General features: G+C 39.0%; 1 protein-coding gene and 1 long non-coding RNA gene across 3 annotated transcripts in view; one reads left to right on the top strand and one right to left on the bottom strand.

Annotated features, from left to right (window-relative positions):
- klc4 (kinesin light chain 4) overlaps positions 1-9244 on the top strand; it is a 34199-nt gene extending 24955 nt beyond the window's left edge. The window contains 5 exon segments of one of the 2 annotated variants that reach the window (NM_001446820.1): positions 598-706; positions 786-908; positions 7347-7465; positions 8255-8321; positions 8400-9244. In NM_001446820.1, the coding sequence (NP_001433749.1) occupies positions 598-706; positions 786-908; positions 7347-7465; positions 8255-8321; positions 8400-8483 (502 nt within the window). In that variant the 3' untranslated portion in view covers positions 8484-9244. 2 annotated transcript variants of the gene reach the window in all.
- LOC147838663 (uncharacterized) lies at positions 5955-13484 on the bottom strand. The gene is made up of 2 exons (XR_015522470.1): positions 13413-13484; positions 5955-6254 (listed from the first exon to the last, which is right to left on the bottom strand). It is a non-coding gene; the product is annotated as an uncharacterized LOC147838663 (long non-coding RNA).
- Positions 13485-14501: the final 1017 nt, after the last annotated feature.

Genomic DNA, 14501 nt, shown 5'->3' with positions numbered 1-14501 from the left:
CAGATGTTGCTCTAGGCTAGTGTTTAACAGCAGATGTTGCTCTAGGCTAGTGTTTAACAGCAGCCGGCGCTCTAGGCTAGTGTTTAACAGCAGATGGTGCTCTAGGCTAGTGTTTAACAGCAGATGTTGCTCTAGGCTAGTGTTTAACAGCAGATGTTGCTCTTGGCTAGTGTTTAACAGCAGATGTTGCTCTAGGCTAGTGTTTAACAGCAGATGTTGCTCTAGGCTAGTGTTTAACAGCAGATGTTGCTCTAGGCTAGTGTTTAACAGCAGCCGGCGCTCTAGGCTAGTGTTTAACAGCAGATGTTGCTCTAGGCTAGTGTTTAACAGCAGATGTTGCTCTAGGCTAGTGTTTAACAGCAGATGTTGCTCTAGGCTAGTGTTTAACAGCAGATGTTGCTCTAGGCTAGTGTTTAACAGCAGATGTCGCTCTAGGCTAGTGTTTAACAGCAGATGTTGCTCTAGGCTAGTGTTTAAAAGCAGAGGGCGCTCTAGGCTCAAAATAACTCAACTCTATAACTCTATACTGACTCCATAACTCTACTAATACCTCTACTATAAGGTGAGTGATAAGTGACAGTGAGTTGTGATTGACAGTCCAACAGTGAACACCACCTTGAGGAATCTGGGAGCTCTGTATCGTAAACAGGGTAAACTGGAGGCGGCAGAGACCCTGGAGGAGTGTGCTATGAGGTCCCGCAGACAGGTACTGCATCAGCACTCATTTCACTGATGCATGCTGGGAAATGATGTTTTTGTAACGTGTATTAGTGTCTGTGTGTCAGGGAGCAGCAGTGGATCCTCTGAGAGACTCAGACCGCCGCAGGAGCACCTCCTCCATCTCCAGTGTGAAGTACGACTGCAGCGGTGGAGACACTGCAGAGGAGGGCAGCGTGGAGTGGAACGGGGTGAGTGATTCAATGCAGAAATCTGTGTACGGTGCACCTGCGGCACTGCCAAAAATCCCCAAGAGAAACGGAGGAATGATTTAAGAAGATGCAGACTAGAAATAAGTCCGGATGATTTGTGTTGTGTTCTGGATCAAATTTAGGCTAAATTATAATTCAGCTGGACAAAAGAGACATACAGGGATAAATCTATGATGTCATTTTGAATCTATGATGTCACAGAAACTGCAGCCAGGAATTGATATCAACCTCTGGGTCAACGGAGGAGGTTTAATAAAGGATATAGGGGAATTACCAACCTACACATGTCATTACACTGGTTCAACTATGCATACCAGTAGCAGAAAAAGGCAATGTAGTGCATGAGGTGTTGTGGGGTAGGATGCCGAAATCGAAACACGTAAAATTTAGTGTACACCACACTGCTTTTAATGCCAACTGCAGACGTCTTAGGCTGAAAGGCAGCTGAATGGAGTGAGGAGCTGATTAATAATGCTGAATCAGGGAAGTTGACGCTCTGCTGAATCAGACACATCACTGGTTTCTGATTGCAGCAATGATTTCAGCAAACACAGTTAAACATAGTGAATTAAACGGAACACTGAATGCTCAGAGTGAAATGTAGAAATGTGTTCACATACCCTGCCGTTCAGCTACAGTTCACTATCTGAATGCAGTTGTTCTGCTGGTTGATGATGACCCAGGCCGTGTACAGCTCCGTCTTCTTTCCTTGTCTTTGGTTAGGCAGAACCTAGAACAAAAAACAAAACAAGAGAAGATACAGTCCTGGATACATATTTCTCGATTCCTAAAAATGAAGCCCTGGGCATATATATACAAAAATGTACACAGCGCCCTCTGGTGGATTTTTGTATAGGTAAACGCGCCCCAGTAATGTATTTGAGATTGTCAAAAATGTACACAGCGCCCTCTGGTGGATGAAAAAAAAACACACAAGATGGTATCGTCCAGGATACATATTTCTTGATTCTCAAAAATGAAGCCCTGGACATATATTTAAATGTACACAGCACCCTCTGGTGGATGTTTGAAAACAAAAAACACAAGAAGATATAGTCCAGGATACATATTTTTTCAATTCTCAAAAATGAAGCCCTGGGCATATGTATAAATGTACATAGCGCCCTCTGGTGGATGTATGTATGAGAAAACAAGATTGTTAAAAATGTACACAGCGCCCTCTGGTGGATTTTTAAAAAAAAAAGAAAAGAAAAAAAAAAGAAGATACAGTCCAGGATACATATTTCTTGATTCTCAAAAATGAAGCCCTGGACATACATTTAAATGTACACAGCACCCTCTGGTGGATGTTTGAAAATAAAAAACACAAGAAGATATAGTTCAGGATACATATTTTTTCAATTCTCAAAAATGAAGCCCTGGGCATATATTAAATGTACACAGCGCCCTCTGGTGGATTTTTTAAAACAAAAAAACAAAACAAAAGAAGATACAGTCCAGGATACATATTTCTTGATTATCAGAAATGAAGCCCTGGGCATATATCTAAAATGAGTTTGTAAAATAGAGCAGTATAACTGTATGATGACAGCTTTGGGTGACCCATGGTTAACTCACCGCTGCAGATATCCTGTGTTTGTGCAGTGCTGATACTGACAGAAGGACAGACACACTTTACATGTTTAGTGAAGCGTTTGATTGATTTCCTCATCTCTGCTTTTGTGTCCTGTCTCTATTTCTCTTTTTCTCTGTCTCTCTCTCTCTCTCTGCATTAGGCGTAAGCATCACTTCTCTCTCTGCTCTCCGCAAATTGAATCTCATCCTCCTGATCTAAACGGACTCCTGTGCTCTTTCCTCTGCTGTGGATAAAGTCCAGCGCATCTTTAACTCTCTGCTTGGGCTGATGGGATTGATGATCGTGCGTTCGCTGTGTTTTCCTGCCTCTCTTTCCCTGATTCTTCCACACACACACACACGTGCGCGCACACACTGACCGACTTCACTCTTAATTCTCTTTCTTTGTCGTCTGCTTTTTGTGCATCTACACTGTTAACACAGATTTTGTTATTTATGAAACGCAACCGATAATCAAAGCCAATCTGATGAAGACCTCAATCCTCGTTGTATCTGTAGACTTGTGTGTTTTTAACTGATGTGTTCTGCTGTGATATACACTCTTGATTCCTGCTTGTGAATTTGAATGGCGGGTCATTAGCTATGTTTCCATTAACCTATTATTGGGTGCATTTTGGAATATCACAAACAAATGGTCAATAAATACAGCAAGATGCGCAAACATTTTGAAAATTCGCATACAAACGTATTGATTAGGATAAACTATTTTATTTAATAAGAAACAAATGCGCATAAACTACCATTTAAACACATTTAGTGAATTAACTCTACGCGTGTGCTTTATCAGTCTGCGTGGCGTGACGTAGATTTCTCTCTGATGCTGCTGATTAGATAGAAATGTGTGTTTCTGGGACTTGGCATTTATCTTCATTTAGTGCTTAAAGCCTGGTTTATACTTCTGCGTCAAGTGACCGGCGTAACCCACGGCGCATGCAACGCGCGTAGCAATGCATTTATACTTCTGCGCGTGTCTCTGTTGGTCTGCATTAACACTTTCAAAACACTAGTTGGCAGTGAGGTGTTGATGTTCCTCTGTGTCGAGTTTCTCCACTGGTGTTTTGTTTTTCCTGAACACTTCCTGAATGCACAAGTGGCTCAAACTCGCTCATTTTGAGGCAGGAACCGGCGGACGTGCAACAACTGTAACTATGAGGTAAACACAGAACAAAACTTTCCATCAGGAGCTCCTTCACAGGACTCCACGCTTGTAAATAATCACTCCATCAGGCTCGCGTCATTGAGAGGTGCACGTCAGTGACGCCGACGGCCACGCCGCAGGGCTATGCGTCAACACGTAGGCTGCGCCATAACAGAAGTATAAATCAGCCACTGTAAAAGTTGTTTTGCTGATTGTAAAAGGTTTGAGCCGTCAGTCCGTCATCACCAAGGACAGGCCCGGACCTAACCAAATTAGCGCCCAAGGCAAGATTTCAGGTGGGGCCAGTGGAGTAGCGCAAAATGTGTTGGCCCCCCTGCATCTTTGGATGGAAACATAGCTACTGTTCAACATTCGCCTCCGGCATCATCATGTGAGTTATACAACCCCCCCTATTGAACAGAAAATGAACACTTTAAATGCTACATTTACATTACAAACGTAAAAGTATCCGCTTGTTAAGTGAAGTGTTGGTGACGTGTGTAATACTGTTTCCGGGTCCAAGCCGCTACTCATCTGAATTGAGAAAATATTAGTTTATGACCTTTTTATTCATATCACACAATAAAGTGAATTTTAGATAAACTTATAGTGAACACAACAATCTCTGGACTTGCTGCATCACAAATACCAACATTTTAACAATTTATATAAAATTTATCACTTTCTGCTCAGTAGATATCAGGCATGGATGTATATAATGCGATCGTGATTTTTGAAAGTATTACATCAATTTGTAAACGTTTATTATTAACATTTCATGAGTACAGTTCGATACAGCGCTTGGACCCGGAAGCTGCTTTAAATGATGTCACATTTAACAAGCGGATACTTTATTTTGACACTTTAAAAGTGTACACCTCATTAGTCAGTGTGTATGAACGCGTAAACTAGAGAGATTCACTCTCGTCCAGTGTCTGCATTTTTTATCTCCAGAAGTTATGAGCAGGGCCAGACGGAATCTGTGGACGTTTTTTTGCTGTTTCTGCACACAATTTTGGTAGAAATTTGCAGAAAAATTTTGGGAGTATCATAACTAAAACCTCAATATGTGAAATAAAGAATAATACCTTTTTAACATTTATTTAATGTTTAAAATGCAAATCCAATTAGATCCACTTTATTTGGTAAACAAAGCAAGTCTCTCATATAATATCTCTACTAAAAGGCAGAAATATTACTGTACAAGCTGCATTGTACATAAATCAGATGAACATTTTCACATTAGTCAATAATATTACATTAATTAATTTAAAAACTGAATAAATATAGATTTACACACATTTACACAAGTAAATAAACAGAATTAATGATGGGCTAAAATCTGCGTAATTCTGTGCGCGCAGATTCCGTGTGGACCTAGTTAGGAGCGTTAAATTGTTTGTTTATTACACGTCTGTCTGAATACTCAATTCTCAGTGGTCAGTGGTGACATTCCAAGGTATGTTATTCCCAGATAACAACCACCAATAACACAGTCTTCAAGTCATGTAGTTCGTCAGTGAATACGTTCATATACACATTCATATGCTTGTCTGTCTCGCCGCCTTGTGGCTGAATAATACGTAGGTTAGTGTATACTCCATTCAGCCGTTTTCATTTCTGTCAGCCTTTAATTATAGAATGAATAAACTATTACTGCTCAGAACAACGTTTTGCGTCTAATTGTTATGTGTTGTGCCAATTGGATGTGTAATAAGTGGGATAAAGTACATCCAGGAGGTTGTTTTCTCAGAATAAACCCTTTAGTTTTATACAGCAGTGCTCCTGTTGGGTTTTATTCTGCGATTGCATCCACCTGGATGTACTTTATCCTTTACTTAAGACATATTAGTTTACTATCAGTGCTACTTTTGTTGTTGGTTTCGTTTTGGGGGGAGTTTTCTGACAGAAACAGCAGCACAGTTTAATGTTGACACCCTGTGGACAAACTAAGTATTGCAAAAACAATTTGTGATAGAAAATCAAAATCAAACTACTTGTTAAATCTGAAGGATACTTTAGGCTCAACATTACTTTAAATGGTACAAAATGCCAAGCGTAATTACAAGCAGTTTTAAGAATATTCTATAGTAAGTTCAGACATACAGTTAAAGTCTATATATATATAGGCTGTGTATGTAGCTCTGTGCATGATGTATATTTTGATTAAAACCTCTCATATGACATCTATAACCCAATAAAGAGTAGTAATTAGTGGCCTGGACTCCCTCTAAGTGTATAAATGTGAATGTAAGTGAATGTTTTGTTGGATCACACACACAGTGACCCAGTTTCTGCTCAACTCAGCTCAGCTCCTGCCTCAACATGACAGCAGAGAAACAGGGTTTATTGTAAAAACTACAGCTAATCTCTGCAGGATGACTCCTCAATGCCTGTGTAAGTCTCATATTTCATGCTGAAATCGGTGCTTTTCCACACTGAGAGGAATAAAGCAGTACTGCTCGCTACTGAAGCTGGTAAACCTCGTTGCATAAGCTGACATGTGGTCCATGATGTTGTGTGTCTGCAAATGCTAACCTGTTCTGCCATCTGCTGGTCTTAGAGCTTCACTGCTGCGCTCGGGTCTTTATCTAATGAAGACAAAATACTAGTCATTTATAGTAAACACTACAGCATTTATTTATATATATATATATATATATATATATATATATATATATATATATATATATATATATATATATATATATATATATATATATATATTAGTGCTGTCAATCCATTAAAAATTAACTAATTTTTTATCGCGATTAATCACATTTAAAAGACTGAAACTTGTAATTTTGGCTATTCAAATGTAAAATTAATGTAAACCCAAGACAAAAACTATTTAAATTCAAAATATAATTGTTTATTAAAATTTATGTTTAACTTGTAACACAGATTTCTTCATGTAAACAACATACCCACAATAAACCATCAAGATCCTGGCTTGACAGCCATAATTATTATAGAAATAAAACACAGGCATGTTAACGCCATTTGAATTTGAGCCTAAACATTTCATAGCATGATGTTCACAGTTTTATGCAAAAGTTTGGCCACCCCTCTGTGATTGCATATAATGTGCTTACTTTATAGGAGAATATCACAGTGTAATGCCATTGCTAGATAATGCCATGTTTTTCAGACAGAAATATGCACTGTAGCAATATTGGGGAACGCTTTAGAATAACTGTTATAACTAGTTAATAGATCATTAATAAACTGTTGGTTAATGAGTTATAAATGACTTGTTAAAAAAAAAAAGTTAACAGTTTGTTAATTATTTATAACTGTGCCTTATAGATAGCCAATAAATAACTTACAAGCTTTAATAAATGACTTGTTAACTGTATTGTAATGATTATAACTATACCTCATAAATTAGTCATAGATCATGAACAAGCTGTTAGTAAATTAGTTACGAATACGAATAACGGATACTCATTCTAAAGTGTTACCCCTAGCGGTAGCATATAGATTTTAAAAAACAATGGACCAATGACTGCGCCTTGAGGCACCCTACAGTCTACTTTTGATCGATATGATGCTTCTTCATTAACTGATGCAAAACGAGCAGTAACAAACCGCTACCAAGCCTGCTAGAATGTTTGTTTTTTTAATTAAATTCCTCCAAACACTTTTCAATCAAGGACTTTAACAGGATTTGTTGTGTTTAGGACGGGACTCTGAGGAGAGCCGGCTCTTTCGGTAAGCTCAGGGAAGTCCTGCGCAGAAGCAGTGAGATGCTGGTAAAGAAGATTCAAGGAACGATGCCTCCAGAACCTCGAAACACAAAGTGAGACTCCACAGCTGTGGATAATAAAACTCTTCCAGTGATGCCTTTGAATGCAGTTGGGTTCACACCAAACACGGATTTAAGCATTGGTGCACTGAAAAAAGTGTTGCATGCAGAACTGTTGCAAACAATTTATTTGTGTTGAATTTAAACAAACAAATTAAATTGAATAACGTTCAACTTAATTTGTTTGTTTAAAATCAACACAATTGAATTGTTTACAGCCCCTAACGTAAAAAAAAAAAAGTGTAAATCCAAGGAATCATCTTTGAATATTTTTTTTCTGTGTGTAAGCTACAAAAGTCAATGCAATCGTGCAAATATTTGGCCTCAGGCAAACATGCAGAATAAAAATCTAACATATGCATCAGCGCCAATAGCCTAGTGGTGACATACTGTATAGCACCATGGTGCTCACGGCCACCTGAGTTCGGTTCCCAGCACGAGGTCTTTTGCCGACCCTTCCCCCTCTCTCTGTTCCCAACTATTTATTGTAAAACCTCTGCACTATTCTATCCATTAAAGGTTAAAAACCCCTAAAAAATAAGAAATAAAAAATATATAATATGTCATTATGAAAAGCTTGGTTATGAATGTGACAGATGTGAAATTGGCACTCGTGTGACTTTGCTAAATCAAAAATATCTGCTTGTAAACATTAACAGAGGCATTTCTGAGTATTTTACTCTACTATTACAGTAAAACGATTCACTATTTTGGTGAAAAGCTAACTCGAGGTTGACATTTGCATGGAATTGCTCAGTAAATGTTTGTTTTTGATCCACACAGTATGAAGAGAGCCGCGTCGCTCGGCTACCTCAACAGTAATGCAGACAACGAGGACGACTCTTTCCAGGTGAGCAGAAGCATCAGCTCAGAGACTGCTTTCTTTATTTAATGAAGTGATTCTGATTGGTGGATGTTTTATTTTTAGGGTTCGGGGGCCGTGCGAGCGCTGAAAAACAGCAGACCGCTGAGCTCAAGCACAGTGGAGCTCTACAAAAGCACAGACCAGTGAAAACACACTTGCAGACTCGCTCTCGCTGCATTTGTGGGACGCTTTGGTTCATGTGGGTTTAATCGGGAATGTTTTATGCTTTTAGTTTACATTGTGTCGAGCACTCTTATGAATCGTGCATGCTTTATAGGCTTTTACAAAAACAATGGATCAACTTAAAGGGATAGTTCACCCAAAAATGAAAATTCCCTGTTAATTAAGATGTAGGCAACTCTAGAACCGCCACAGGGTCAATAAGACCTTCAATAAAACATTCAAGCCTCCCAGTCAATGACTTTTACTAAAACTGTCTCATTTACAATTCCCAGACGTTAAATTGATCAGATAAAGCTTTAAAAAACCTGTGCAATTACACCTATAAGCGCCAGCTTTGGTCAAATTTGTATTTTTAGCTGCTTATGTTTGGACTCGCTGAGCAATGACTTTCACCTTCACTGACTGAATTAGAGGTTATAATAAATAAATAAATAAAAGTCATGATGAGTATCATAGATATACATATTAGATATCACATACAGGTCTGGAGTATGCGTTAATACTGCCGCCATATTGGTCCAAAGTCATTCAACCTCACTAGTCAAGACTAAAGCCAATCTGAAGATGCTGGACTTCAGCGCTGCATTCGGGTGTAGTAATCACCAAACATAGTAAACAAAGCATAAGGGCAGAACATTTGATAGCTAAGATTCGTTCACTTTTTACGATTTTGTATGTTACGAACTTTTGTGCTCAAGGAGTAACTAGTGATGGGCAAAGCGAGGCTTCATGAAACACTGAAACAGTCGAAGCAAATGTGACGACGCTTCGAAACGTTTCGAAACTTGTCTCTACAGTGACACCTAGTGGTCATTTTTTGGTGTATTGCTCTGGTTCAAAAATCCAGGGTGATGCAGCTATAGGTGTCAGTTTGAATTTCTCTGTTCGTGTAACGTGTTTTGTTTCAACATTGGTCTGACATTCGAATGAACACTAATTATGTCTCGTTTTGGTCAAAAAAAGGAACATTATTAAAATACATCTAGTCAAAGTTTCAGAGATTTGGGATTCGAACTCGGACATTTGCAGCACAGTAACTCTATAAACACACACAGGCCACATGAGATAAGATATCTTTCCCAACCCCGCCAGTCAAACGCAGATTCCCCAGGGCTGCGTCTGAAACCGCATACTTCCATACTATACAGTACGCTAAAATCAGTATGCGAGCCGAGAAGTATGTCCGAATTTATAGAATTGGAAAATCAGTATGGGAGAAGTGCCCGGATGACTTACTACTTCTGGCGAGATTCTGGAGTGCGCATCCCATGAACGCTGTGCTATCCCATAATGCCCAGCAAGAGAATTCATGAATGGGAGTGAAGCGACGCAACTGACGCAGGTAAGTGACGTGACCATGACAAACTGGCGGATGTAGTACGTCCGAATTCCATTCATACTACTCACATTCATACTGTATAGAACGCACTTTTCTAACGGCCGAGTAGCACGTTTAAATTCAAATGCAGCACCTACTGAGTAGTAGGCGGTTTCAGACGCAGCCCAGGTCTCGTGACCTCAGTGTTTTGGATCATGTTTCGGTGAAATGTTTCTAAACATTTGCACTTTGGGATCTCGAAACTGTGTCGAGATGTCAGTTTCACGTCAGCCATCCCAACAAGTAACATTCATTCATTCATTCATTTTCTTGTCGGCTTTATTAATCTAGGGTCGCCACAGCGGAATGAACCGCCAACTTATCCTGCAAGTTTTTACGCAGTGGATGCCCTTCTAGCCGCAACTCATCTCTGGGAATCATCCACACACACACTCACACACACTCATACACTACGGACAATTTAGCCTACCCAATTCACCTGTACCACATGTGTTTGGACTGTGGGGGAAACCGGAGCACCCGGAGGAAACTCATGCGAATGCAGGGAGAACATGCAAACTCCACACAAGAATGGCAACTGAGCCGAGGCTCGAACCAGCGACCTTCTTGCTGTGAGGCGACAGCACTACCTACTGCGGCACTGCTTCGCCGCATAAGTAACATTATTATTGATAATACAGTCACTCACTGCAAAGTAGCGTAATACTAGGCTCATGCTAGTTTTGTTGAAGAAAGCCAGCAAAAATGTAAATGAAATATGGCAAGACGCTGCGGTGCCAGAAACTTGTATTATTGTCGGCTAAGTGAAGTAACGGCTAATTTTTGAAGTAACCTATAACGGTGCCTGATAACAACAGACTCTGTGCCTTAATAAGCATACTGTCCACCCTGAATTATTGAATATTACAAATGTCAGATATCGTTTAGATCAGAAAGGTGGATATTATGCACACTGAGATGCAGGAATATTGATGGTTCGAGTCGTTCATAACGAAGATTCATTCATAAACAAATCCATACCTCCGTTAGAATTGGAAGTGAAAGTGGGAGAGGGGGTGTGTTTCAGGACATATGGATTAGTCCGAATTTAAGAGGGACGAAAATACATTCGCATGCACACAAACACATGCTCTTTTGTCGGGAATGCCCATTTTCACAATTTAAAAAAAAATATTTGCAAATAAATATTTTATATTCATCAAAGGCGGCAACACCACAGCACCAAAAATACACATTTATTAAATTAAAAAAGCTGATGGTGTGTAACACGCTTTGTGTCAGCTTTTTTAATGTAATAAATTTGGTGAGGTTTTCTTCCTCAAGTTTCTTGGCTGAAGCTGTTCCAGAGCAATACATACAAAAAATGACCACCAGGTGTCACTGTAGAGACAGGTTTCGAAACGTTTCGAAGTGTCAACACATTTGCTTCGGCTGTTTCAGTGTTTCATGAAGCCTCGCTTTGCCCACCACTAGTTACTCCTTGAGCACAAAAGTTCGTAACATACAAAATCGTAAACGAATTTCTTTGGTGTTGCCGCCTTTGATGAACATTTAATTTGCATCTTTTGCGTTTTTTGGCTGAGCACCCAGTTAAGAGGGATGTGCGTGCTTTTGTACAGTTTTTTCATATTATATATTATATCATGCGCATAGGGGTATGTTTTCAGAATGAGCCTGGGTCGGTAAAAATGTACTTGCACTGGCAGTTTTAGGTAATATGGCCTGTGTTTGCTATTTTAGGATATTTGTGTGACCAAAGAGCAAGTTTCAAACAATAACTCAAAGTTCCCTAATTATTTCCGGTAGTAATATTTGAGTCCAAACTATCAGAGAACTTCAATAATCGAATGCTGAATTAAATACACTGCGTTCAGACTTACAAAAGTGATTGAGCGAAGGGTTTTTCTCACTTTAAGATGTCATGCGGGGATCCAGAAAAGTGAGATTCCTCCCATTTCTTTTTCTTCCCATGTCTTTGGACTGTGGGGGAAAGCGAAGCACCCAGTGGAAACCCACGCCAACACGGGGAGACCATGCCAACTCCACACAGAACTGCCAACTGACCCAGCCGAGACTCGAACCAGCAACCTTCTTGCTGTGAGGCCACAGTGCTAATCACTGAGCGAACATGCTGCCAAGACAAAAATGATTTTTTTTTAGAAATAGTATAATACAGGGATTTCCCAGAGATGGGTTGTGGCTGGAAGGGCATCCGCTGTGTAAAAATGTGCTGGATGAGTTGCCGGTTCATTCTGCTGTGGCGACCCCGGACTAAAAAGGGACTAAGCCGACAAGAAAATGAATGAATGAATAAATAATACAGTGAATAAATAGACTTCTGTGGCTCACGCTCAACTGTAATTCAGACACAACATTGCATATCTTGCGATATGACTATTGCCGATGCGCACACTGCTGGAACCCTATATTGTGCCGCCTTGTAAGGCGCTTTACAATATTTGACCTGATGACTGCTGTGAGAAGCTTGAATTATGAGAGATTTTAACCCAACAGAGGGAAATCCACCTGGCTCCTTCTCTCAGCTATCAGATATCCTTCTGACACACATTTAGAGGTGAAATTTGACCTCTCGTCAACAAAAAAAAGGCAAAAGAAAGCGTGTGCACTCGCTTTGTTCAGCCAGAGGTGTTGTGTTTCTGCTGACCTGATTCCTCAAGCCTGCATGTTTATTTTCATTTCAGTCGCTCATTCATTATTATGTTATGAAGATGTCCTAATTCATATCTGCTGGTGTTTCTCTCTGTGTGTAATTTTTTAACTTTTGCATTTTCTTTTTCATTTGAAAATTTTAAGTGATTTATTGTCTGGGTTGGTGCTGTATTGACCATTTTGATAGATGTAAACAATAACAACCCAGATAGCTGAGAATTCTGGCCCCAGATACATGGGCCAAATGTAAACTGTAGTATTTGGGCCAGATGTTAATAATTGATATATGTGGCCTATCTTGACCCACATCAAAGAGCATAGAATCACCAAGAGGCAACACTCTAGTGCAATTTGGGAAACAGCCACTAGATGGCGGCAATTTTAGTATGAAAACTCCAATAGAACTGCAGCATATTATAAGTCTGTAAAATAAACTATTAAAAGTGCTGATGATCGTGATAATAAGTGTTGTATCGTCGTCTTTCAGGTTGTATCTCAGCTTTAATGCGTTTTTTAAATAGATAAATAAAAAACAAAGCAGCTGCTCACCATCGCGACAGCAATAAGATCCAATGTACAGCCGATCGCTTTCACTCCAAAATGGCGTAATTCAGGGCTGTTGCTGGGCGCTGCTGTTGCAATGGAACATTTTTTTTTTCTCTTCATTGATAAAATATAATAAAATCTTATAGTTTAATAAGAATAAATAGATTTTTGGAAATCACCAGGCAACCATGCATGACCATGGCGACCATGTTGTCGTCCATGTGAGAGCAGTTCTCTTTTAAAACATACTTAGAGACTAATTTTACTTTACTTTTAGGTTATAAGTAGAAACAAACAAATATTTTACAAGAAATGCGTAGTGTCGTGTGAGCACTTACATCTGCTGGTTTCAGACCGCTAATGAACATTTTTCCGTTTGGCTTGGAGCGAACGCGCATTCATAATGGTATGAACCCTGATGGGGGTGGTCAATGTATATTTACATGAGGTATTATTTAAATTATTAACACCATTAATTAATATACAGATCTTTTTCTAACTATTTAAAAAGCTAATCCAACATACATCTTGTTTTGACGTCCTTCACGGGGGTTCAAGCGTTAATTACCAATAATTCGGTCAACCCCTTCCCCCAGACCCCCCTTTAATTCACTTGTCTTTTTCAACATGACTGATTCCATTCTAGAATACTATTTATCAGAGAAAATATGAAATTCATATAGCGTATTTGCCATATGCCATTTAAATAAGTTAGTCAATAAATCCATATTCTGCATAAATTAAACATTAAATGTATAATTATGCAAATAAATAAATGTATATTAAAACAATCCACAAATTCCTGCACAAATAAATATTTAATTAATTAAAAGTGCGGGCAGGTAAAAATTTAAATGAATTACGTGAATGTTTATTCATTCTCTCAAATGTATTTATTTATTTATTTTTATTGACGTATTTATTTGCTTATTTTGAAAATCCCTTTCATTACGGCAAAGTTTCACTAAATTGTGAGGAGAGAACACCTCCATTTAATTTTAAATGACACTTAAACACAAAAAAATAATATATAAGTCATTATAACATCTTAAATATCTGTCTAGTGTAGGATAAAATAATAAATAACCCTGTTGTTTTGGACTACTAAAATAAGTAATCACTGCGGTTCTAAAATCCCGCCTTCCTATGGGCCAATCGGATGTCAGGAATTGCAAACGTGCGTGTGTTTGACAAGCAGAACGTCTCTCTGATTGGCTAAAAAGAAATAACTCCTCCCCCAGTTTGTTCATCAGGTGAGATTTGTCACGACTGCTTTTTCAATAAAACATGTTTGCTATGACATTGTATGCTTGTTTTCCCCCATAAAAGATAATAAGCAACACAGAGTAACTACTCTGAAACTTTGTAATATGTTTGTAACCATGCGGAGCCCTGCATGATAGGGCGGTCTTCCGCGCATGCGCAGT

The sequence above is a fragment of the Danio rerio genome, chromosome 22 (assembly GCF_052040795.2).
Source record: "Danio rerio strain M-AB ecotype USA chromosome 22, GRCz13ab, whole genome shotgun sequence".
NCBI lineage: Eukaryota > Metazoa > Chordata > Actinopteri > Cypriniformes > Danionidae > Danio > Danio rerio.
Note: the sequence above shows the minus strand (reverse complement) of the source record. Positions and strands in the feature narration are given on the sequence as shown.